This window comes from Myodes glareolus, chromosome 16 (genome assembly GCF_982192425.1).
Source record: "Myodes glareolus chromosome 16, mMyoGla1.1, whole genome shotgun sequence".
Classification (NCBI taxonomy): domain Eukaryota; kingdom Metazoa; phylum Chordata; class Mammalia; order Rodentia; family Cricetidae; genus Myodes; species Myodes glareolus.
Genome location: NC_142041.1, coordinates 56,265,561 through 56,290,351, shown reverse-complemented (window position 1 = coordinate 56,290,351; position 24,791 = coordinate 56,265,561). Strand labels below are relative to the sequence as shown.

At 42.4% G+C, this 24,791-nt stretch overlaps 1 protein-coding gene across 5 annotated transcripts in view; it reads right to left on the bottom strand.

The window, feature by feature from the left end:
* Nucleotides 1-1,134: 1,134 nt before the first annotated feature.
* Sgk3 (serum/glucocorticoid regulated kinase family member 3) overlaps nucleotides 1,135-24,791 on the bottom strand; it is a 114,616-nt gene continuing 90,959 nt past the window's right edge. For 4 of the 5 annotated variants that reach the window (XM_085677306.2, XM_048420016.3, XM_048420015.3 and 1 more), the window contains exons 9-17: nucleotides 22,784-22,867; nucleotides 22,573-22,704; nucleotides 20,431-20,543; nucleotides 20,301-20,337; nucleotides 18,910-18,996; nucleotides 17,346-17,441; nucleotides 14,548-14,703; nucleotides 9,682-9,771; nucleotides 1,135-2,969 (exon numbers count right to left, since the gene is read on the bottom strand). In XM_085677306.2, coding sequence (XP_085533432.1) covers nucleotides 2,799-2,969; nucleotides 9,682-9,771; nucleotides 14,548-14,703; nucleotides 17,346-17,441; nucleotides 18,910-18,996; nucleotides 20,301-20,337; nucleotides 20,431-20,543; nucleotides 22,573-22,704; nucleotides 22,784-22,867 — 966 coding nt within the window. In that variant the 3' untranslated portion in view covers nucleotides 1,135-2,798. The remainder of the gene's footprint in view (nucleotides 2,970-9,681; nucleotides 9,772-14,547; nucleotides 14,704-17,345; nucleotides 17,442-18,909; nucleotides 18,997-20,300; nucleotides 20,338-20,430; nucleotides 20,544-22,572; nucleotides 22,705-22,783; nucleotides 22,868-24,791) is intronic. The other variant, XM_085677307.2, reaches the window with a different exon arrangement.

Below are 24,791 nucleotides of genomic sequence, written 5' to 3'. Positions count from 1 at the left end.
TGCACCATGTGCATGCCTGGTGCCCGAGGAGCCCAGAGGTGCTCAGAGTCTCTAGGACTGGAGCCAAGCTATTTAGAGTCACCAGGAGGCACTGGGAACCAACCTAGCAGGACCTCTGCAGGAACAGCAAGCGCTCTGAACTTTGAATTTTGCCCTCTAGCCCGCCCAATATTCTTACACATATCCCAGGTGTTACCACTCTTTTGCCTGTTAATTCCTTTTACACAACGTGACTTATTTCAAGACCCTCAGACCCCAGAAACTCTGATTTGGTTTCTTATTACTGTGTTCTCAAAACTCATGGGTAAAACAAATTCCCTAGGAAAATACTGGAGGAGGGACTTTGGGGAAGTAAAGGCGATTGCCCTGCAGGGAACTAAGAGCCTCTCCTACCTCACCATGCTCCAGCAGGGAGACCTCAACTATGAAGATGCCTCCACCTAGCAACAAATCTTTACTGCCCTGAGGAGAATGATCTGTAACAAAAGGAGGAAGTAGAGGCCAGTGGCTAAAAGAACAAAACCTCATTTCAACAAGCTGTAATCCCAGCTTGAGGATCCTGAGTTTGGGGCTAGGCTGGGTTACATTGAAAGACATCCCTAAAAACAAACAGGCAAGCTGAGCTAACTTCCCACTGCAACTAGTCCGCATTTAGACCTTTGCGACTGTTTCCGTAGTTAGTATGATACAGTCACTGTTCAAAAGGCAGATATTTAATAAAAGACCACAGGATGGGAGAAAAGAAACTTGGAACTTTGTTTTCTGATCCATATATTTCAGTATAAAATAACCCGGTAATGCCTACCCAAATAATTTGACTAAGATTTATAGCTTTTCTCTCGCACACACACACAAAAATCACTTTGGGGCTAAAGAGATGGCTCAGTGGTTAAGAGCACTGACTACTCTTCCAAAGGACCTGGGTTCATTTCCCAGCACCCACATGGCAGCTCACAACTGTCTATAACTCCAGTTCCAGGGGACGTGACAACATGGCAAAACATCAATGTACATAAAAGAAAAATAAATAAAAAATAATCAGAAATATTGAAAAAATAAAACAATTCACTTTAGTGATGATTACTGTAACCATTACTATTTTAATTTCAAATAACAACAGAAATTAGATGATCATTAATCTTTCTGATAATTTTATTATACTACATAGATCTGTACTTCTTGTGATCCAGGAAACATTAAAAATCTAAAATTTGTTCTTAAAAATACAATATTGCACTTAATTTTTGGCAATTTAATTGAGAGATATCTGAGTAAAAAAACATACGTGTACAATTTTTGTCTTGATTTAAAATCAACAAAAAACTCTGTGTAAAGTACAGCTTACAGAAGTGCCCCCAATCAAGTATGTACAGTGTAGACGGAGCATTTCATCCTTGTGGGGGGTCCAGTGTCCTGCTAGGGATACCGCCTGCCAAAGCCAAGTGCTGCCTGTCTCAGATCTGCTGACCACATCTAAGCCAAGGGGTATTGGTGAGAAACTCTTCTGAGATCTTTGTCGAGATAACACATGCAAAGGAAGTTTGTTCTCAGAGCAGCTGAGCTCATGATACTGTTCCCTAAAGGACCTGAAAAAACTGTCCTCTGGGAACTGGGATCCCAAGCTAAGAACCCCTTTCCAAATAGTTTCTCTGTACCTAACATTACAGATGTACACGCTAGTTGACATGTTATTTTAGGTCAGCTTTCTGTACTCTTTCTAAGATGTATGAAGATACTTTAGATATAGAGAATACTCTTGTTAGCATTCATGAGGCCGTGTGTATGTCTGACCCCTGTGACTACCAAATGAATAACACTGAACATGTATCTGCTAAATTACTGTTACCTTTCTTTACAGTGCAGTAGGTGACATACATTTACACTGACCCAGATTTGCTATTTCATTTTTTAATTCATAATTAGGTAAACATTATAGAAACCTACTTTTTTTCCTGTCATCTTAAAAACTTGATCGATTAGAAAGGCAGTTTTGAAATAGCTATTCGCAAAAACAGACACCAAGGTTTAGACCTACTCAGCAGTGTACTAAACCTTCAAAGAATCAAAAGGAACATAAATAGAAAACATTTAAAATATAAATATATGACAGACATTTATTTTTGGCACCACTAAAAACATCTGGCAGCATTTTATACTTCCCATCTCCTTGGGGATCCCGAAAACTCATACCCATAACTTTCTTCTCCTCGAGAGGAGACATGATGCATGGGTGAGAACCGAGCATTTCAAAAGCAAAGATCTCTTTTTGTTCTGTCCTACGGGGACTGCACGTGAGTAGCCGTCAACCTGCCTTCGCACTCGACTCCTACCAAGAAGCAAATTTTAAACAGTGACGTCATCTTAAACTCCCATGTACCATTTGCATAGTTCTGCTATGATAAAAGTCATAGAAGTATAAAGATATTAATGCATCTTATCTTAGCTGTAACAGACGATTAACAACAGTCTATCTTGGATGTGTTAGTGTAAACTTAACAGGGGAAAAAACAGTCAATAGCAAAAAGTTATCTTTAAAAATAGGTTAATGCTAAGAATAGTAGCTTTAAAGTTTTGTTTAAAAATAAGCTTAATAAACAAGAATACAAATCAGTTCAAAACTCAGCTCTTTGAAATGCCCTATTTCTTGCTTACAGCAGAAAATACGTATTTCATAGTTTTCAACATTACATGTAAAAATGAGGCACTGTTATACATAGTTGAGTATATTCACACCAATCGGCGTTTCCGTCTCCTCCACAGGCTTGAATTTGCCCAATGGTTTCTGAATGTCAGACTGTTCACAAAAACAAGTCTTCTGAAGGAGGGGCGTAAGAAAAACCAACAAATGCATCGTCTGCCTCCAGAACGCTGGCATTCACTATAGAGTAGTCAGAAGACACGCACACAGAATAGGGGACCGCCTCTTCCGTGAAGACTGTGTCGAAGTTCCTGATATCATCTGGTCCGGCCTAAAACAAAAAAAGCACAGAAATCCTTCACCTTAGCTTTTCTTTCATTAACTTAGTTCATTGTAATGTCTTTACGACTTTGCATATTTTCCCTGACAAGCTTTGATTTCCCCTACTTTATTATTCTGCTATCCCTGCCCCACTTTTATTATGAAGATGAGATCTGTCTATTTTAAGAAGTGAAAAGTTGGGGGGGGGGGGTGGCACATGTCTTTAATCCCAGCACTGGAGAGGCAGAGGCAAGTGGATCTCTGTGAGTTTGAGGCCAGCCTGGTGTACAAGAGCTAGTTCCAGGTCAGGCTCCAAAGCTACAGAGAAATCCTGTCTCAAAAAACAAAAATCAAAACAAAACAAACAAAACAAAAAAAGAAGTTAAAAGTTTTGCTCTTAAGAAGGGAGAGAAGTGGTAAGGGTAAGAAAGGCCAGTATAGCAGCGTTGCCTATGTGTGTACACACACGCACACACACACACACACACACACACACACACACACACACACACACGGCTCCCCCTTTCTCTCTAGACATCACCATCCCTATGCGCAGAAACAAGGCTCAGGGAGGTCTCCAGGGTAGTATTTGGCTTTGAGCATCAAGCTCTTGGAGAGGCCACCCTTAGCTGTCAAGACCTGAGGGATCTGCTGATGGGAAAGGAAGATGAGCAAGGTAAAGGCTCTGCTCCAAGGCAGTGTTTCTCCCGTGAAGACACTGAACCTTCCCTTTAACTACATTTACAGATAGGAACTGAGATGCAAACTCAGCCGCTGGGCTTTGTAAAAGGCCTGCTAAACCTCCAGGCTATTTCTGCACCACAGGGAAGGGAAATCCTTCACGCCCAGGTCAAGAAGTCCAACTGAATTACAAAGACAGGGCTTTTTTTTTTTTGTAATTTGCCCTATTACTCAGGGCAGAGAAAATAACCTCCAGATACCAGATAGCCCTGTAAATCTACAAATCAATCAGCGAACAGGGAATGAACTTGGAATGCTAAATTCTCCCATGTAAGAAAATCTCCCTCAGACTACAAAATTCTCTAGGGGTTATAGACTTTGGAATTAAAAGGAATGGAAAAGGGACTGAAGAGATAGCTCAGTGGCTAAGAGCACTGGCTGCGGGTAGACCCAGCTTAGCTCCTTCTTACCAGCTGTCAGTGTTCTTCAAAACACAAGTGACAGCTCATGCTGGAGAGGATGTGGAGTAAGGGGAACACTCCTCCACTGCTGTGGGAGTACAAACTTGTACAGTCACTTTGGAAATCAGTGTGGCGGTTTCTCAGAAAACTGGGAACCAACCTCCCTCAGGACCTGGTTATACCATTTCTGGGTATATACCCAAAAGACACCCCAACATACCACAAGGACACTTGCTCAACTATGATCACAGAAGCTTTATTCAGAATAGCCCAAAACTGGAAACAATCTAGATGTTTCTCAACCAAGGAATGGATAAAGAAATTGTGGTACATTTACACAATGGAGTATTAATCAGCTATTAAAACAAGGACATCATGAAATTTCTAGGAAAATGGATGGAACTAGAAAAAAAGTCATCCTGAATGAGGTAACCCAGACCCAGAAGACAAACATGGTATGTACTCACTCATAAGTGGATATCAGCTATCAAGTAAAGGATGACCAGGTGACAACCCACAAACCCAGACAGGCTAGGTAACAAGGAGGATTCAAGGGGGGATGCTTGGATCTCTCTGGAAAGGGGAAAGAGAATAGATTTTGTGGGTGGACTGGGGTGGGTAGGGATGGGAACAGTAGGGATCAGGTGTGTGGGTAGAGGGAAAGGGTGCTGGGAGAGACCAATGGAATACTGGAGTACTGGGGGTGATGTAGAAACCTAGTGCAGTTGAAACTCCCTAGAATCTACAAGAGTGACCCTAATGAAGTCTCCTAGTAAAGGGGATACAGAGCCTGAACTGGCTGTCTTCTGGACCCAGGCAAGGCTCCTAGTAGTGGGGCTGGGGCATCAACCCAACCAGAAACTAGAGGCAGGATGGTCCAGAGAACCAGGATAGAACCAAACACAACTGGCAAAAATAAAAATTAAAAAAAAAAAAGAGTCAATGAAATGATTCCTATGCTCACAGGTTGGTACCTAGCCCAACTGTCATCAGAGGGGCATCATATAGCAACTGAGCAGATGCAGAGACCCACAGTCAAAAACTAGGGTGGAGCCTGGAAGAAGAGGGGGAGGAAGGATTGTAGGAGCCAGAGAGGTTGAGGACACCAGGAGAATATAGCCCACAGGACTCAACTAGGGGCTCAGAGAGACTGAAGCGACAGTCACAGACCTGTAAGGATTTAAACTAGGCCCTCTGTATATACCTTATGGTTGTGTGGCTTGTGAAGCTCCCAACAATGAGAGTGAGCCCTCTCTGGCTCTTGCCTGCACTTGGGACCCGTTTCCTACTACCGGGTAGCCTTGTCCAGTCTTGATATGAATGTTTGTGCTGAGTCTTACTGTATTCTGTTAGGCCATGTTTGGTGGACATTCCTGGAAGGCCTGCTCTTTTTTGAAGGGAAACAGAAGAGTTATCTGAAAGAGAGGAGGTAGGTAGGGGGAGGGACTGGGAAGAGAAGAGGGAAGAGAAACTGCAGGACAAGATGTATGGAAGAAGAAGAATAATAAAAGATACATATCAAGGTACAAGATACATACAGAACACCAGATAGGGAGGCCCAGAAAAGAAACTTCCCACAGCACATAATGAAATGCTAAATATATAGAATAAAGAAAGGATATTAAAAGCTACAATGGAAAAAAAATAAAATAACATATAAAGGCAAACCCATTAGAATAATACCTAACTTATCAAAGGAGATTCTGAATGCCAGAAGGGTCTGGATGGGCGTTCTAAAACTCTTAAGAGACAACAAGATGCCAGCCCAGACTACGATACCCAGCCAAACTATCAATCATAATTGACAGAGAAAAAAAAACATTCCATAATGAAACAAAATTTAAGCAATTTCCATCTACCAATCTAGCCCTACAGAGAAGTCAAGCTGGCACCTAGAGCCTTCACCCTTACTAAACTTTCATGGTACTAAAGGGTACTCTGTACACTATTGAAGAAGAAAGGCAATCATCAATATATTCTAGCTACAAATGCTGCAGCCCACAATAGTGATTTGCTTGCAAGATATATTGGTGTAATAGTGGCACAAATGTTATGGGGGCAACCAACCACTCTGAATTTAAGGCTCACTCCATGAGATGGAACCCATTTGACACTGCTACAGTGTCCAAGAATTTGAGACTAAGTAGGTAACGGGAAAGGTAATACTATTATTATGGGAAATACTAATACTAGGGGAAAAAGGAATACTATTATTCTGCTAAAGGAATATAGCAATAAAATGACTCCTGATAACATACTGCTATATCCAGAGATAGTGCTTTTCTCAGCTATCATCAGAGAAGCTTCTTCCTGCAGTAGATGGGCACTAACAAAGAAACCCACAACTGGACAATGTGCAAAGAGTTAGAGACTTTGGAGCACTCAGTCCCAATGAGATGTCTTCATTAAAGCTCTCCCTGAAGGCTCAGGGATCTGTGTAGAAAAGGAGGCAGAAAGAGAGTAAGAAAGAGTCAGAGGTGGAGGATGTCTACAAGGAAACACTGTCTTCCTGACACAAGACCGAGCAGAATGACTTTCTGTTTCATTTTGCTTTTGGCATTATTTTTTGGTCTTGTTGGTCTTTGGTTTCATTTGGGTTTTCATCTGTTCCATTTGTGTGCACATGCATGTGCTTTGCTTTTTTGTTTTGTTTTTGTGGTTTACTTTTTTATTTTTTGAAACAGGTTTCTCTGGGCGGCTCTGGCACTCCTTCTGTAGACCAGGCTAGCTTTGAACTCAGATATCCATTTGCCTCTGACTCTTGAGTGCTTATATTAAAGGTGTACACCATTAAACCCAGCTGACTGTGTGTTGTTTTTTTTTTAAAGGGAGGGAGAACATAAGGTTGGGTGGGTAGGAAGGCGTGGAGGATATGAAAAGAAAGCATGATCAAAGTATATCCTATTTTAAAAAAATTATAATAAAAAATAGCACTGGCTGTTCTTCCAGAGGAACCAAGTTCAAGTCCCAGCACTTACATGGTGGCTTACAACAATCTGTAACACCCTCTGTTGGCCTCCATGAGCACTGTATGCACACGGAATGGACGTAAGCACATACATTCAGGAACTCATATACTTACCCATAAAAGAAAAATAAATAAAATCTCAAGAAAATTAACAAGTGAGTATATTAGTATTGCAGAGGACCCAGGTAGGTTTGGTCCCCAGCATCTACATCAGATGGTTCACAATGGCATTTAACTTCAGTTCCAGGGGATCTAATGTTCTCTTCTGGCCTTATCAGGCACCGGGGATGCATGAGGTATTCATAAGCACACTCAGACACATGTGTGTGTGTGCACACACATACACACAAATAAATAATTTTAGAGGGGCTGGACAGATGGCTCAGAGGTTAAGAGCACTGGCTGCTCTTCCAGAGAATCCAGGTTCAATTCCCAGCTACCACATGGCAGCTCACAACTGTCTGTAACTCAAGTTACAGGGAATCTGAAACCTTCACACCAATGCACATAAAATAAAATTAAATAAGTTATTTATAAAATAACTTCAGAGCTGGAGATTTATCTCAGGGGTAGATCCCCCACTTAACAACATCAGTCTCCAGCATATCAATGTACTCAAAACACAAAGACACAAACCAATATGAAACACACCAAAAACATCATCACATCTGATTATGAGAAGTGTTAGCTACAATTCCTTATATAATTACCTTCTTCCCATACGCCTGTTTCCTCTTCAGTGAAGTAAGAATGGGGATTGAGCCTCTCTAACTCCAAAGTAAACATCAGGACAAAAACTATCCTTACCAGAATAGTCATTTTTGAAACCATCAATTCTGAACTACATGAAGTAAGTCAGAATACAAATACTGCTGTGTTGGAAGATGTAAAGTATCACAGCTATTATGTACAGAATCTGACTTTTAGCCAAGCCAGAGTACAGAGAATCACACTTATTTTTGAAGTAATGTCCTTATCCCTCTGTGTTTCATAGCAACATCAAAAGAGATTTGGGCCAGGAATGGCTCACTGGCTGAAGTTCTTGCTCTGTAGACAGGAGAACCTGTGTCACACTGCATGTCCTTCCAGCACTGGGGAGGTGCAGGCAGCCAAACCCTGGTCAGCTGCTTAGTCAGCCTCATTTCAGGCCAGTGAGAGTCTGTCTCAAAACACAAAATAAAATTGACGATGCCCAAGGAATGACACCAAGGATTTCCTCTGGTTTCACAGGGATGTGCACTCACGTGCATGCACACCTATGCCAACACACAACAACGACTTTGGAATCCCCCCCCCACCCCGCAAACACACAACAACGACTTTGGAATCCCATCCCCCCCCCCCGCAAACACACAAGAACAACTTTGGAATCCCACCCCCACGCAAACACACAACAACAACGACGTTGGAATTCCACCCCCATGCCAACACACAATGATGACTTTGGAATCCCACCCAGACTTGAATATTGACACTGTCACTTCTCAGCTGTGACCGTCTGTCATTTACTCATTTATAAACAGATACACTAATGAGAACATTAACAGTAGTAAGTTCACAACTCATCCAAGGAGCAGGTTATATACAATGACCAAATACAAAGTATATATCTATACAAAGAAAGCTACCAGAGGTTACTAACATTATTACTGACAATTTCTTTATTACTGTATGTTAGTTTCTCAAACTTGACATGCTGTTAATTCTATCAAACACATCTCAGATCAGCTTTGTGTTTAAACATGTATCTTTAGGTAAACTACTTTCACTAGTTTAGCTTACATGAACATAATATTTTAATAACACTCATTATTTTCTAGAAAAGACATGACGATTTATATTCTCATTAAAAGATTTTGCTCAGGGCTAAGGATACAGCTGAACTGATAAAAGTATTTGGCAAGCAAACATGAGGACCCGAGTTCAAATCTCCAGGACCCATGTCCCAGGCAGAGCAGTGTTACACACGCGTGATTTCAGCACCAGGGAGGTGGGAGAAAGGGCGGATTCTTGTAGCTCACTGGCAAGTCAGCCCAGTTGAAATGAGTGCTCTCGGGCTCAATGAGAGAACCTGCTTCAAAAACTGCAGTGGGCAAGACTGTAGAGCATGCTTTGACCTTGGTACGCGCGCGCGCGCGCGCGCGCACACACACACACACACACGGTTCACATGCATGCATACATAGATACACTCACACAAATATGTACATAGACCACACACACATATTTATCTGTCCCTGGAAAAACATTATTATCATTACTTGAATGTTGGTTTGGTATGGACAAAAATGATAATGGCTCCTTAGTGTCCGTCTCTTTATTAAGATCACCCTTTTGATGTTTGCAAAGAAGCATTTCATGATTACTAGGTAGGAAGAAACTTCATCCAACTACTGGGATCTTAGTGGTCACCATCAAGTTGTTGTTGTTTTCTTTCCTTTTTTTTTTTCTTTGGTGGAACTAGCAAGTCCTCTACCCATGAGCTAGGAACCTCTCAGTGATAGAACGCAAAAATACTTAGGAACCAACCCCTTTGATTCCGGTCAGTTTTGGGGGTCCATCTCCAAAATCAGAGTTGTAGTTTTCACTATTTTAGAAAACTATGGACTTACCACATTAGGGTTAAACGGCGGTGGGATCTTTTTCTGTACAAGGTCAGTCCAGCTGAGTGATTCAAAAAAAGGATGATTCTGGATTTCAAGCTAGAAAATTAAAACAGTAGTTTTAGTAATGACAAAAACTTAAGTACTCAACAAAGAATGTTACAACGTTCGACTATTTCCATTTTACCATGCAGTTTTTTAGTGGGATATTTATGTCCCTCCTGGTCACACCCTGGAAAGACTAACTTAGAATAAGCCTCTCTGCTTCAGCAACGTGCCTGCCACACGGTTCCCCCACAGGTGAAACAGGGCCAACAACCCTGTCCTACAAAGTTCATGTGTTTCTAAAAGATGGACATAAAAACATGGGAGTGAAAGTGTTGTAGAAAGAATGAACCAGTATGCAGGTATAGGCAACTAATATCTGAAAACACATAACAACGCCAGCAGGGCCTTATGCGGTCGGCAGACGTGAAAGCCAGGGCCAGGGCTCGTTCATCCCCTGCCCCCACCACCACCACCCACAAGCCAGCACAGTCCTTGTTCTAGCTTTCTCCTGTTAGGGTTCTACAGAAGTAACAAAGTAGCAATCGACCAACACAGTTTGGTGGGTGAAAAAAAAATTTCTTAGGGCAATGTCTGAAGTAGGCAAGTTCTTTTATTTTATGTTTTAGTTTATTTAGTGTGTGTATGCATGTGTGTGCACGTGCCCACGGAGGCCAGAAGAGGTCTCGGATTCCTTGAAGCTGGTGTTACAGGTGTTTATGAGCTGCCCAGTGTTTGTGCTGGGAATCAAATGCTGTTTCTCCGTGGAGGAGCCGGCACTCAGCCTCTGAGCTATTTCTCTGGTCCTGGGAAGCTCTTTTTGCCGTATCTGCTGCTGCTCACAGTGCACAAACAAGCTTTTGTTTCTTAACAAACCTCACTACTGAGGTCTGGAAGATACATAAGAATTTATCAGACAATAAATAAATAAAGAGAGAATATTCCAGATGAACATGAAAACCCTGAAGAGGTTAGTTAGGTCAAGCCAGTGGGAGTCCTACAGCACAGAGAAGGAATATTCTTATTCATGTTCATATGAAAAGGAGCATAGAGTATCGGCAAGATTTCAATTACAACTGAGATTTAATATGGAAATTTTAGTTTTAGAGGATTTTGTGTATGCGATGCATATATGTGTGCTATGTGAGCCGGGGAAATGCCTGGTGTTTTCTATCACTCTCTGCCTTTTGCTTAGAGACAGACTTTCAATAAATCTGGTGTCGATTCAACTAGACTGGCTGCTCAATGCCCAAGACTCCTTTGCGTCCACCTTCCAGTTTGGGGGTTATAGAAGAATACACTCTGTACATGGGTCCTGGGATCCCACATGAGGGATCCCATGTGATGAATGCAGGGCCTCATGCTTGCTCAGCAAACACTCTATGAACCACGTCATCTCCCAAGCCCAGGATTTCAACTTAGAACACGCTGTGACCAAGGTACTCAAGTATGAAGAAAACAGACACTATGTAAGTCTACAGAGTTCGCGAGGGGGCTCTGGACTGAACGGGTGAATGTGTGCTATAAAGACATGAAAGTAACCAAAGCCACCGCATCAAGAAGAGGGTTTGAGAACAACCACAGGGCCCTATACACCTCGTGGGCCGAGGAAGACCTTGTACAGTTTATATGGCAGAGTAAGGAGGAGGGCCAGAAATACAGACGGGCAACACGAGAGACGTGGGAGTCCACTAGAAGCCAAGAAATTTTAAACTGGCTATGAGAGAAAGCTGAGAAACACACACGTTCATGTTTAATTACCAATTGGAAGTAAGTAAAACAGAAGGGAGCGGATATTTGTGCAGACAAAGCCACACACAGGTCCCTGGCAAAGGACTAGGGTCCAGGACACAGGTGGAGATGGACCTTTCCCACAGCAGCAGGAAGATAAGTGCAGATAGGCTAAGGTCACAGTACAGGGGTAGCAACTCCCCCAACTCAGACAGCACTTATATCCTAGTCAAGGGGAAGGCAAGATCATCTGCCCTACGAGGTGGGTGGGGTCAATACAAACATTCCAAAAAGCTTAAAGAAATAGAAACGTTTGCTTTTGTGTGTGTGTGTATGTTTTATTTTTGTGGTGCTGGGATCAAAGCCAGGACCCCATTCCATTCTAAGAACGTTACTCCACTGAGGTACACCTTTAGCTCACATTATTCTAATGAAGAGAGTAAACTATGAAGATGTTGCAGGAGCTGTATTTGGTCAATGTAACCACCGACACAACATTCCTTGGTCAACAAGAGGGTCTGGCTGTCCGTCTGTGTTCTTAGTAAAAACAGAGGTCAATACACACACAGCATAAAGTATGTGTAGTTGTCAGGACCACTAGAGTGGTCTCCAGTGACGGGAAAAAGCTGAGTCCCAGTGCATTAACTGCCACAGAGGCACAGTAAAAGACAAGGGCCACAGGAACGCTCCCACATTCCTTCCCAGAGAGGAGGCTTGGGATGGTAAGCAGGAGTGGGGAGTGCCAGGTGGATGGAGACAGGGAACATGGCCAGCAGTGGTGAGTGCAGTGGAGGCTTGTGACTGCCACACTGCACACCCGCCCTGCTCGAACCCCAACCTGTGACCGCCACACTCACACCCGCACTGCTCGAACCCCAACCTGTGACCGCCACACTCACACCCACACTGCTCGAACCCCAACCTGTGACCGCCACACTGCACGCTGGCACCGCTCGAACCCCAACCTGTGACCGCCACACCGCACACCCGCACTGCTTGAACCCCAACCTGTGACTGCCACACTGCACATCAACACTGCTTAAACCCCAACCTGTGACTGCCACACTGCACACCCGCACTGCTCGAACCCCAACCTGAAACTTTTTCTTCAACTATTCAGCAGCCCAGGACGCAACAGCTGGACTTATCTAGTGTTGCAATTTCTTACAATGAACTCAGTGAAGGGATGGAGAAGTTATGAACATGAACAAGACTGAGGGAGACAATGACAGAGCCAGCCACTGAACAGCCAGTGGGAGGTAGGGGGTGAGGGTAGCAGCAGAAGCGTCTACTGTCCACACAAGTTGAAGGTTGAAAACAGCCTCCACAAATTTCTGGCAAAGGAGTTGACAAGTTCATGTTTCTTACCAGTTTGTGACATGTTAACATAATCAAATTGAGTTCCCTGACCTGAAACAATGGGCAGATTTCATAATTATCTCAAGGGGATGTCAGCAAATTCTCACGAAACAAAGAAAGAAAGAAAGAAAGAAAGAAAGAAAGGAAGGAAGGAAGGAAGGAAGGAAGGAAGGAAGGAAAAGAAAAGAAAGAAAGCAAAGAAACAAAGTTATTTTAAAGCAAAAGGCCTGCCTTATACAGGAAAGTGATGCTTTATTGTTTTTTTAAGATTTACTTATTATGTATACAACATTCTGCCTCCATGTATGCCCATGTGCCAGAGGAGGGCGCCAGATCTTATTACAGATGGCTGTGAGCCACCATGTGGTTGCTGGGAATTGAACTCAGGACCTCTGGAAGAGCAGCCAGTGCTCTTAACCTCTGAGCCATCTCTCCAGTCCAGAAAGTGGTACTTTAAAGAAATCCTTTTAGCCAGGCAGTGGTGGAGCGCGACTTTAATCTCAGCACTTGGGAGGCAGAGGCAGGTAGATCTCTGTGGGTTCGATGCCAGCCTGGTCTGCAAGAGCTAGTTCCAGGACAGGTTCAAAAGCTACAGAGAAACCCTGTCTCAAAAAACAAAACATAAAACAAAACAAAATCCTTTTAAAGCTGGGTGTGAATGGTGACACATGCATTTAATACTAATACTGGGAAGTAGAAGCAAGAAGATCTTAGGGAGTTCAAGTCCAGCTAAGGTCATACACATATAGTAAGACCTTGTTACAAAAGCAACTCTTAAAAATTTATTATTATTTTATTATTTTGCACTTATGGGTGTTTGGCCTGCATCTATGTCTGTGCACCGCATGCATGCAGTACTCTTAGAAGCCAGAGCTGGAGGTACAGATGGTTATGACCTGTCATGTGGGTGCTGGGGATCAAACCAAGTTCTTCTGGAGAGTCAACCAGCTCTCTTAACGACTAAGTTACTGCTCTAGCCCCTTAAAATGTTCTTAATAAAGAAAATGCTTTCTGGGCTGGAGAGATGGCTCAGCTGTTAAAGGCTAGGCTTACAACCAAAAATATACAAAGAAAATGTTTTAAACATTTACATAGCCTTAAACCCCAACAAAAGCTTATGAGTTGAATAATTTCTGTTATAAGTTCAGGGAAATGTTTGTATTATGCATCAATAAAAATTTAAATTTCTAAGGCTGGGTGTGGTGGCATATTCCTATAATCCCAGCATTATATGGGTGGCAGAGGCTGGTGGGTTGCTGCTAGTTTGTTTGCTGCACAACACAGACTTTGCCTCAAAACAAAACAAACAGCAATAACAAAGTACAAAAAATACAACTTCCGGGCATGACGTTAGTTTCCAACGCTACCACTCTGGAGCCTGAGGCAGGGACATTGGATTCTGAGCTAAGTAGTAAAACTTCTTAAAAAAAAATACTATAGGACACTTCATAAAAGGAAGATGGAGAAGAAACTGTCACAAATGAAAACCAAGAAGCAACAGAGTGTAAAAGCTGGACACGGGGTATCCAGCAAACGGTCACCAAGATCGAATGAAAACAGAACTAAATTGAAGTACAAAAACACAACTAGAAACTGGGGGCAAGAATGCCCCTCCCCTTCAACTCTGTAATAACAACTAGTTCATTAACAACAAATAAAAGAAGGATTTATCTCCAAATTTTAAATAAGTTCAACTTATTTAAATAAGTTTAAATAAGTACTCAGAAATAGGATACATACGAAGTCTTCTTTGGCACCAAGTCGATTCTGCCTGTTTTTTTCTAGGAGTTCTTCCAGAATGGACCACGCCGTGAGGCTCACTCCTGGCCTCAAATTCAGGGGCTTATGAAGAATATTATCATACATTTCAGCAACATCTCGGCAGTAAAAAGGAGGCTGGAGGAAAACCCAAAACATCAGAGGTTAGTGCCTCATGTGCAAATGGTTGACAGCATTGGGCTGCTCACTGAGGTGGTCTACTCCTGTAACCGAGCGCCTCGAAGTCAGAGGCAGGTGGGCCTCTGTGGATTCCAGCAAGGTTACAGGGTGAATTCCAGGCCAGCCAGGACCAAGGTGTTGTGCTTGGCTTTGATCTTTAGAGAGAAGATGGGTATGACAATTGCAGAAACTCGTGGCCTTCCTGGGGAATGCAGACATCGGTAGAGAGTCTGTGGCAGAGATTCTAACGCTTGGTGCACTGTCATGCTTAACACATGCTTGTGGGATGAGATAGGGTCAGGCCGTCCAGTAGCTGTGTGTGGACTGTTTTAAATCCCATACTTGTAACACTAGGTTTCACAGAAAACGATGACAGGCCATATCAGAACGCAGTGGTTTGAGTAAGAATCACCCCGTAGGTTCATATATTTGGCTTAGTCACCACAGAGCGAAGCTATCTACAAAGGATTAGAAGGATCAGGAGGGGTGGCCTTGTTGGAGGAAGTGTGTCACTAGGGGTGGGCTTTCTTCTTTTTAAAAAAAAAAATTTATTTATTTATTATGGATACAATATTCTGTCAGTGTGTATGCCTGCAGGCCAGAAGAGGGCACCAGACCCCATTACAGATGGTTGTGAGTCACCATGTGGTTGCTGGGAATTGAACTCAGCACCTTTGGAAGAGCAGGCAATGCTCTTAACCTCTGAGCCATCTCTCCAGCCCCTAGGGGTGGGCTTTGAGGTTTCGAAAGCCCATGCCAGACCCAGTGTCTCCTGGCCCGTGGACTAGGATGCAGCTCTCAGCTACAGCTCCAGTGCCATATTCCTCACCATGGCGATAACGGACTAAGCCTCTGAAACCGTCAGCAAGTCCCAGTTAGAAGAGTTGCCTTGGTCACGGTGTCTCCACAGCAATGGAACCGTGACTAAGACACATAGGGGCGAAGTCAGAGTCACTGGAAATATGCATTCCAGACTGATCAAATGTTAAATGATTTAAGATTTGAGAATAAAATCATCAAAGAAGTAGAGACCTGAAGACGGTGTGATGATTACAGTATGGGGGGGGGAACGCCTTACAGCTAATTATCTAGCTAAAAGTTTTGAAATAAAAATAATATTTAAAGTTCAGGGAGTTTTATAGCCTTGTCAGTTTTCTTTTTTTTTGTAAGAAAGACGAAAATTTTACCTTTTAAAGTATAACCTTATTTTATACTTCTAAGTCCTTCAAAGAAATACAAAGGATTCTGAAATATCTAGATGACAATTAGTGCCTAAATAAAGTTAAGGTATTAAGTGGTTATCTGAAATCCATTGTCACCAGCATTGCTTAAAAAGTAGCTTTTAACAAGGCATCCACAGTCAAGGGAAGGACAGCTGCCTGAGTCTACTCTTCTTTGGAATCTAGAATATGCTGAACTTCACTGAGCTCCATGCTTGCAGGAGTGAGTCAGTCTCTCTCTCTCTCTCTCTCTCTCTCTCTCTCTCTCTCTCCCCCTCTGCCCCCCTTAACCAATGATGGTGCACTTAGCACCAGCACTGGCTGCTACCTCAGAGGTCACTGCATGAAGCTGCTGTATACTCAGAGGACCACAGAAAGTATTTAGAAAGCAACCCCAATAACTTCAAGGGGGCCAAAGAAAAATAAAACCTAGGGGCTAGGGGAGATGGCTTAGTCACTAAAGTGCTTGTTGTACAAACATGAGAACCTGAGTTCAGATCTTCAGTACCCACATAAAATGCCAGGAATGCCTGTGACCCCAGTACTGTCTGGCATCTCTCTCTCTCCACGCACACATGCAAACACATAAGGAAAATTAGAATACTGGTATAAATATGAAGATACATGAACTAAGAAGCCTGAACAGGTTGCTCTAGTTGGAGTGACCTCCAAGTATAGTAATAAAACATCCATTTAAGGCTCTGGATAGTCTTAGGTGTCTTCCTGAAAACTATGGAATTCAATTGCACAGTAAACATAATTTTCTTTCAGTGAATCTTTTAAGCCATGATGTTTTTAGAGAAGGGAAATGGGTGGTATCCGGTGATATACAAGCTGAAAATGCATGCAGAAATTTAATCCCATAAAGACAGAATGAAAGGTCAAACCCCAAAGGCACTCTCTTTTTAAAACAATAGTAATATGCTAATAATTGAAAACTTTATTCCCATTGTTTTGAAGTTAGGCAGGTGATGCTTGGTGTAAACAAAGAAGACAAGCAAATTCCACGTCAAGACTGCGTGTCTGTTTCTAAAACAGCCAGAGGAAGGAAAACAACTAAAGTAGCACAGACACGGCAGATCGGTGCTGGGCCTGGTGGCGCACGCCTTTAATCCCAGCACTTGGGAGACAGTGGCAAGCAGATCTCTACAAGGTGAGTTCCAAGACAGCCAAGGCTGTTACACAGAGAAACCAAGACTTGAAATCCCTTCCCCCAAAACTAATAAAGTTTTTCTTCATGTGCATATTCCTAATATGCTTTTGAACTCATTTGATAAGGCCAGTACTGCTTTGTTGGTACCATTTCATCTACGGACATTTGAAATTATCAAATGCGATTACTTATTACTACATTATCGGTAGTGCAGTGGAAATACATACCAGCCCATACAGCATCTCATAGAGAACAGCACCCAGGCACCACCAATCCACAGTGTTGTCATAGGGCTGTTTTCTGATCACCTCAGGAGCAAGGTACTACAGAAAAAGAAGAGAGCGGAAGACAAAGTCAACACATTCTGGGTGCTAGTTAGTACTCATACTAAAAGCACGTTATCTAGATTTTCAATGAGTTGTACATCCTCACTCTGTCACAGTAGCTTTTCTGGTGACGTCAACCAGAACACTTCCAAATACAAGAACACAGCACTGTATCCAGAGATTAGGGCCATCGAGAAAAGAGGACCACAATGCTGAGTGTGTGTTGGGAGAAAGTCTTCCCCTGGGCTAAATAAGACCCTGTCTCAAAAACCAACAAACAAACAAACAAAAACAACAAAAAACCCAAACAAACACCATACAATTATTATTTAAAATGTTTCCACTTACAGAGTTCATCTGCTCTTACAGTCTCAATACATTACTCAAGTTGGCCTTGAATCCTTGAGCTCAGTGATAATTGCTATTAAAAATTGCAGTAGCCAATTTGCAAGCAAATTTAGAAAGCTTAAATTATTTTAATTTGTAAAGAAAAATCTCATCATGAATTCACAAACATTAAGCACACATATTAATGAAGATTATGACATTTCCACACGTGTATACAGAAAAGATTTAAATCAAACTGCAAGGGTTATGATTAAAAATAAAAAACACATCCTCCCTGGGAAACAGGAGAATGACACAAACCCTGGTAAATACACATTTGTGAGTTTCTTTCATAGCTACTGATTTGTTTTCTTGTTAAGAAAATGACTTTTTACAAGATATTCCAACCACCTATTAAAAATGAACTGAGACCAATTATAACATTTATAACTACAGAGTTATAAAATGTTTTCCATATCTGCTAAGATCATTTACAAAGTATTTTTAGATTTAATTAATTTTTAAGTGTGTACATTTTTGCTGGCATATATGTATGTACACCACGTGCATGCACTGCCCTCAGAAGCCAGAAGAGGGTGTGGGATCCTCTGGAACTGAAGTTATGGATAGCTGGGAACCACACCGTGTGTACTGGGTGTGAACCCCAAGCCTGCACAAGAGCAGCAAGTGCTTGTGACTGCTGAGCCGTGTCTCCAGCCCTGACACAGTTCCTTTAACACAGCTGTGATAAGATAGTGACACACTGCCCAATACTCTCTAAAGCGGTCAGCTCAATGATGTCAGCATGGTCACAGTGCCGTGCATCTACCCCCACAGTAAATTTTAGGGCATTTTTACTGATTTAAATTCTTTCTAGAAAGATTAGAAATATAATTAAATGCTTAGTGACATCCAAGGAATATTTTTAATACTAAAAAAATAAGCATGTTATGTTTGTTAGATCATTCAAAAGGGTCTTGTGGCATTTCAAATCCATAATGGAAGAGGCCCACTGTACACTTCACACCTCCAGGAAGCTGGAAGCTCTAGGAAGCTTATTTCACCTCTTCTGAATATATAGTGTGGGACTCACATTTATATCTTATAAATTCTATCAACGATCAGACACATTTCTTACCTCTGGTGTCCCACAAAAGGTGGTGGTGGTATCAGAAATAGCAATTCCTTCTTTGCAAAGCCCGAAATCTGTTAAGACAACATGTCCCTGACAAACACAGGGCAGTGGGATAAAGCCATGCATAGACATGAGTTAGCAAGCTTTAAATATAACAACTTTTTATTTTATATGTACACATGCGTGCCTGGGTCTATGTAACCACATGAGACTACTAGAAGGCATCAGATCCTCTGTAACTAGAGATGCAGGCGGTTGTGAGCCACTCAACATGGGTACCAGGAACCACACCTGGGTCCTCTGTAAGACTAGCAGGTGCTCCTAACCACTGAGCTATCCTTCTAGCTCCTTAACTAAAAAATAAAACAAAACAAAAAACATATTTATTTATTATGTGTGCATGTGAAAGAGAGCACAAAGGAGAAAGAGAGGGAGAGAGAGAGAGAGAGAGAGAGAGAGAGAGAAGTGTGTGCATATGTCTGTGTGTGTGCACACGTGTGCACGCACAAAAGAGAGATGGGGAAAGAGAAGCGCATGATGTGCTAGTTGGGGACAACTCTCGAGAGCTGGTTCTCTCTTTTCACCACTGGTCCTAGAGACTGAGCTTGGGTTGTGGCAAGTGTCCTTCACCCACTGTGTAACCCTGCCAGCCCATTCTTTTTAGTTTCTGGAACCAGAGTCTCATAGCCCAGGCTGCCCTAAGTTTATTATCCAGTGGAGGATATCATGAACAGACCCTTCTGCCGCAACCTCAAGTACTGGGATTACAGGCATGCGCAACTGTGCCATTCTTTTTCCCAGTAAGGTGAGTCCAGGATTTCCTGCACGCTAGGCAATCACTCTATCCACTGAGTTATATCCCTGGACCTGAATTCATAATGTTGAAGCCTTCTTTTTTATTTTAAAATGACTATAAAAACAAACACAATTGCAAAACCAGAAGAGTGTAACCTCATCCAGCATACATAAATGCTGACATTTTGTTTTAGGTCAAGCAAGAAACTATCATTTGTACAAAATTGCTAATTACAATACTGACCTTATCTGGTGTCACTATTTTGAATATGCACAATCCTGTGAGTGTGTGTGTGTGTGTGTGTGTGTGCGCGCGCGCGTGTGTGCATATGTATGTGTGCTGCAGCAGCTCTCACCACGGTCAGGACACAGAACTACCCCATCACAAGGGCCCCCCCATGCCAGTCCTTTATCTTTGTGGGCTCTCTTCTTTCAACCTTGTCCCCCTAAAAATACGGGCAGGACTCCCCAAAGCCTAGTGTCACTTGAGGAACGCTAGAAACTCAGATGCAGTGGGGAACCCCTAAGACATTCTTCCTACTATGTATAACCACAACAACAATGGACCACCACACGATGTTTGAGAAGACAACACTCACCATGGAATCCAAAAGAATATTTTCCGGCTTCAAGTCTCTACATCAAAGTAAAAGAAAAGAAAAATCTGAGCACTGCCTGGAATGAAGCATTTGAGAGGTATTTTCCACGTGGCCGGAACACACGACTCACCTGTACACTATTTTGATGGAGTGCAGGTAACCCAAGGCACTGGCGATTTCAGCAGCGTAGAACCGCGCTCTGTGTTCAGGAAAAGACCGTTCTCTTTGTAAGTGGAAAAACAGCTGCAAGAGCGAGGGAGCCATTAGCATCAGCCATACACAACAGCACACGAAACACTGCTTCTGATGGTCTGAGCATGGTGGGGGCACACGACGGCTGCCCTGTCCGATCTCTCCTCTCCTGCCCCTCACCTCTCATGCAGCTACTGCTTTAACTGTCTTCAGAGGGCACCTCTGACAGTCCTTGTTGCTCCTCTCAGACCTCAAGGGCACAGTCTGCACCATTCCAGACAAACACTTCAGAAAAGATTACTAAGGGAAACCTACAACTTTGATGTGGCCGTGTAATTAGCATACTAGGCCTCCGGACGACTTAGTAAATCAAAAGCTCTATGCTGAGGTCTTCATATACTTGTATTATTTAATCTTCTTAATAGTCTCGAGGCAGGAAATCAATGAGGAAACTAGTTCAGAAAGGCTGATCTGCCCAGCATCCCATAACTTATTTTCTGATATTTCACTTGGCTCTAATGAAGAGATTAAGTAGTACACAAAGACTCCATATCTCATGTCAAGATAGTTAAGGACGAGTATCAGGAGGCAAAGATGGCAAGAACAGCAGGAGAGTTGGTCACAGTGGTACATGCCTATCGTCAGCAGCGGGAGGCTGAGGAGAGAGGGAGGGCTGAGGTGGAGGCCTACTGCCTAGGCTACCTAGAGAGAAACAAACAAGCAGAGCCAGGTCTGGCAGCACACGACGCCTGTAAGCCCAGCACTCAGGAGGCTGAGGCAGAGAGACTGCCATAAGCTTAAGGCTAGCAGGGTTCCATAGGGAGTGGCAAGTCTATATACATAGCAGGGCCTTGTCTCCCAACAACAGCGAACACACGATGAAACCACAGTCTGCCTCGCCCCTTGTCCCTGGTCTTTACTTCCAGCCTACCCACTGCCAGCCTCATTTACCACCCGCCAGTCTCTTCTACAGTACTTCACACACACACACACACACACACACACACACACCCCGCCTCCTGCTATCCCAGCAAAGCTCATCCTGAGATGACAAGCCTGCCTCCTTCACCTGCACCGCTCAGGTATCAACACCCACTGTGCAAAAAGGGCCCAAAGTGAAGTCCTAAATCACTGTGAAGCAAGCACAGATCAAGGAGGAACGTGGTCCCTCATCCGCTTAGATGGCTCCCCTCAACATTTCAGAGACAGGGAGGCAGGGAAGACTTGTGGCTGAGACTCCTGCCTTCAGTCTGAAGTGGGACATGGTAAAACAGACCAAGTTACCTTCTCTGAACTTCACTTTCCTTTTTGACTGTGCCTCATTTTTTATTTCTTTTTATGTTACCTTTATTCTGTTGTTAACTGAAGCACAGTGACATTTTGGAAAGTCTTTTTTCTCTTTGCTGAGATGGAGGGATAAATGATTCCTCTGTAAAGATAGGAGGTCTTACGAGAGGACTCTGTGATTAAAATGATCCTCTTCTTAAAAAAAAAAAATCATTTCTCACTGGGCAGTGGTGGTGAATGCCTTTGATCCCAGTACTTGGGAGGAAGAGACTGGTGGATCTCTCTCAGTTCTGGGCCAATATGATCTACAAGTGAGTTCCAGGACAGCCAGGACTACACAGGGAAACCCTGTTTCGAACAACAATAATATCTTCTCTGAGAGAGATCTTGCCAGAATCTTTAACATAATGAGATGACACAACATGAAGCAATTTCCACGCTGGCTTCACTGTGCGGAGGTCACTTCACTAACCGTTTGATCACTTTAGAAAATAAGGTGTTGAGCTACCATTTACAGGCAACGGTTGAAATAGCCTTATCTAGATTACACATCATGTCTTATGCTAACACTGCAGCTTGCATTCTTGCGATCCAGCTTTGATGATACACCCACACGGTGCCTGCAGCTTCTGTGTCCTGCATGGCATGTGGTCTGTTGAACACTGTTTCCACGTTACAAACAGCTGTTGATAAAGCCCTGTCAGCTCAAAGGTTACATAAGAACCTTTCAGATTTCATGCTATGTTTTTTCTCTAGCCATTGTCTGTATTAGACAGCTAATTATATAACTCACCTCCCCTCCATTAACAAAATCCAGAACAAAATAAAGCTTTTCAGTTGTTTGGAAAGAATAGTGCAATCCAACCAGAAATGGATGTTTTACATTCTTCAAGAGCACATTGCGTTCAGCCATAATATGTTTTTGCTGGAAAAAAAGCAAAATACCAATTTGTATTGTATACCAGAAAACAGGCTCAGGAGAAACAAGAGCTACTTTATTTTACCTCTTTTCTGTTGAGAACTATTTTTTTCTGTAACACCTTGACAGCATAAAATTTCCCATCCAGTTTCCGTTTTGCAAGGAGAACCTGTTAGATTTGCAAACAATTGAAGAGGTGAAGTCTTTATAGGTATTCCTGTCAGCACACACTGATTCCTACAGTTTCGAAACAGCAAGTCCCCAGGAACCTATGTTTTGTTTTGAAGACTGAACAGTGCTGAATTTACTTCTGTAATTCTACTCTTTAAAGACATTTTAATAAGACAAAAGGGTTTTGATTATTTAAAAAGCTAGAAATAATTTATTTGTTACATAATAAATTGGGAATGAGATTTTTTACTAGTCAACCAAATATACATCAATCAAGACTTTCTGTATGTGTCAGCCTTGAGCCTTGAAGAGTTTGCTTAGAGAATACTGAACAGGGCTACCGAGATGGCTCAGTGGGTAGAGGGAATTGTTCTCCATGAGGTTGGAAAGAACAGATTCCGACAATTTACTTTCTGATCACTATGTACACACGCCGATACACACAAGTGAATACACAGACAAAGAGAAAATACTGGAACTATGAACTTCATGGCTACGGTGTGTGTGTGTGTGTGTGTGTGTGTGTGTGTGTGTGTGTGTGTGTGTTTTCAGTGAACAAAACACATAGCTACTTTATGAAGGCTTTTCTTGCAGGCTCTGAATTCACAAGGGGTCAGAGGAAGAGGCAACACGGACCACTGTGTTTTTATAATGGTCTGGCTTGTGGGTACACATTAGAAAACAGAGGATATTGTATCAGAAAAGGGAGACATTCAAGGTCATGCTACACATGACAATGTTTTGGTTAGTGACTGACATGCATACAATGGTACACATTGCATGGCCTAGATCTGTAGTAGGCTGTAATATCTAAGTTTGTGTGAGCACACTTTGTGACATCTTCCAAATGATAAATCCACTTAGGATGTTTTATTCAGATACGTTTCCATTAAGTGATACATGAACATAACCGTAAGGTAGTTGAAATCACTATAATCAAGCTGTATAATTACTAAATGACAAATCCCAAGGCATTTTGAGATGTCTTAGCACATGAATTTAGTGACAGTTCTAGAACCTCCATTGTCTTCTGGCCCAAACATACAATCTCAGTCTAAACATGAGAAAAACATCGGAGCAGCACAACAGAGGGGCTTCCTACAACACACAAGGTCACTAGACCTCAAAACTGTCAAGGTCATCAAAAGCAAGGCACGCCGAGAAACTGTGACAGCCAAGAAGAACCCAAGCAGACATGAAGCCTAAGCGTCAAGTGGTAGCTGGGTGGAAAAGAGAAGGTAAAAGCTACAAACTCTGAATGAACGATGCACCAACAGTGGTCTGTTGTGACATACGTACCGTATTACACAAGGTGTGTGAGAAGCGTGCTACCGAAAGTTCTCTCCAAAATAAGTCGACTGATTTTTAAAATGTTTGGGATTCATAAAGATGGAGTCAAAACACCTTAAAATGAAATGTCCCCTGCCCAACTGCTATTCCTCATTTTTACATTCTCTACAGCACTGGGTGGAGAAACATTCTTTCTTCCTTTATGTTTTCCCTTTTTTTTGTAACTCCCACTTGCCTGACCCTTCTTTCTCAGATACATGGACTGGCTCATCTCAAATGCATTCTTAGAGCATACATCAAAGACTCCAGCACTCAGAAGACTCTGATCTCCCAACAATGTTTTCTTCCTTTAGTGTACTGGCAAATTTGCCAACAGACAGAAAGTGAACAGACACCACACCCCGGAAAGAGCTGACAGACCCACTAGACTGGCACATCCAAGTTCAGCTGACTCTCACACTCTGCCATGTTTCAAACAGGCCAGGGCCCTGCATTCACGCTTGCTTTGTTTCCTTTTTGTGTGTTAGGCTTTTATTTATTCAAACATGTGTGTTTATATTGCTTTACAGAATCTGAAGCTATTATCAAACACAGCTTATACATATTAATACACAAATCTTGGTAAGATTTTA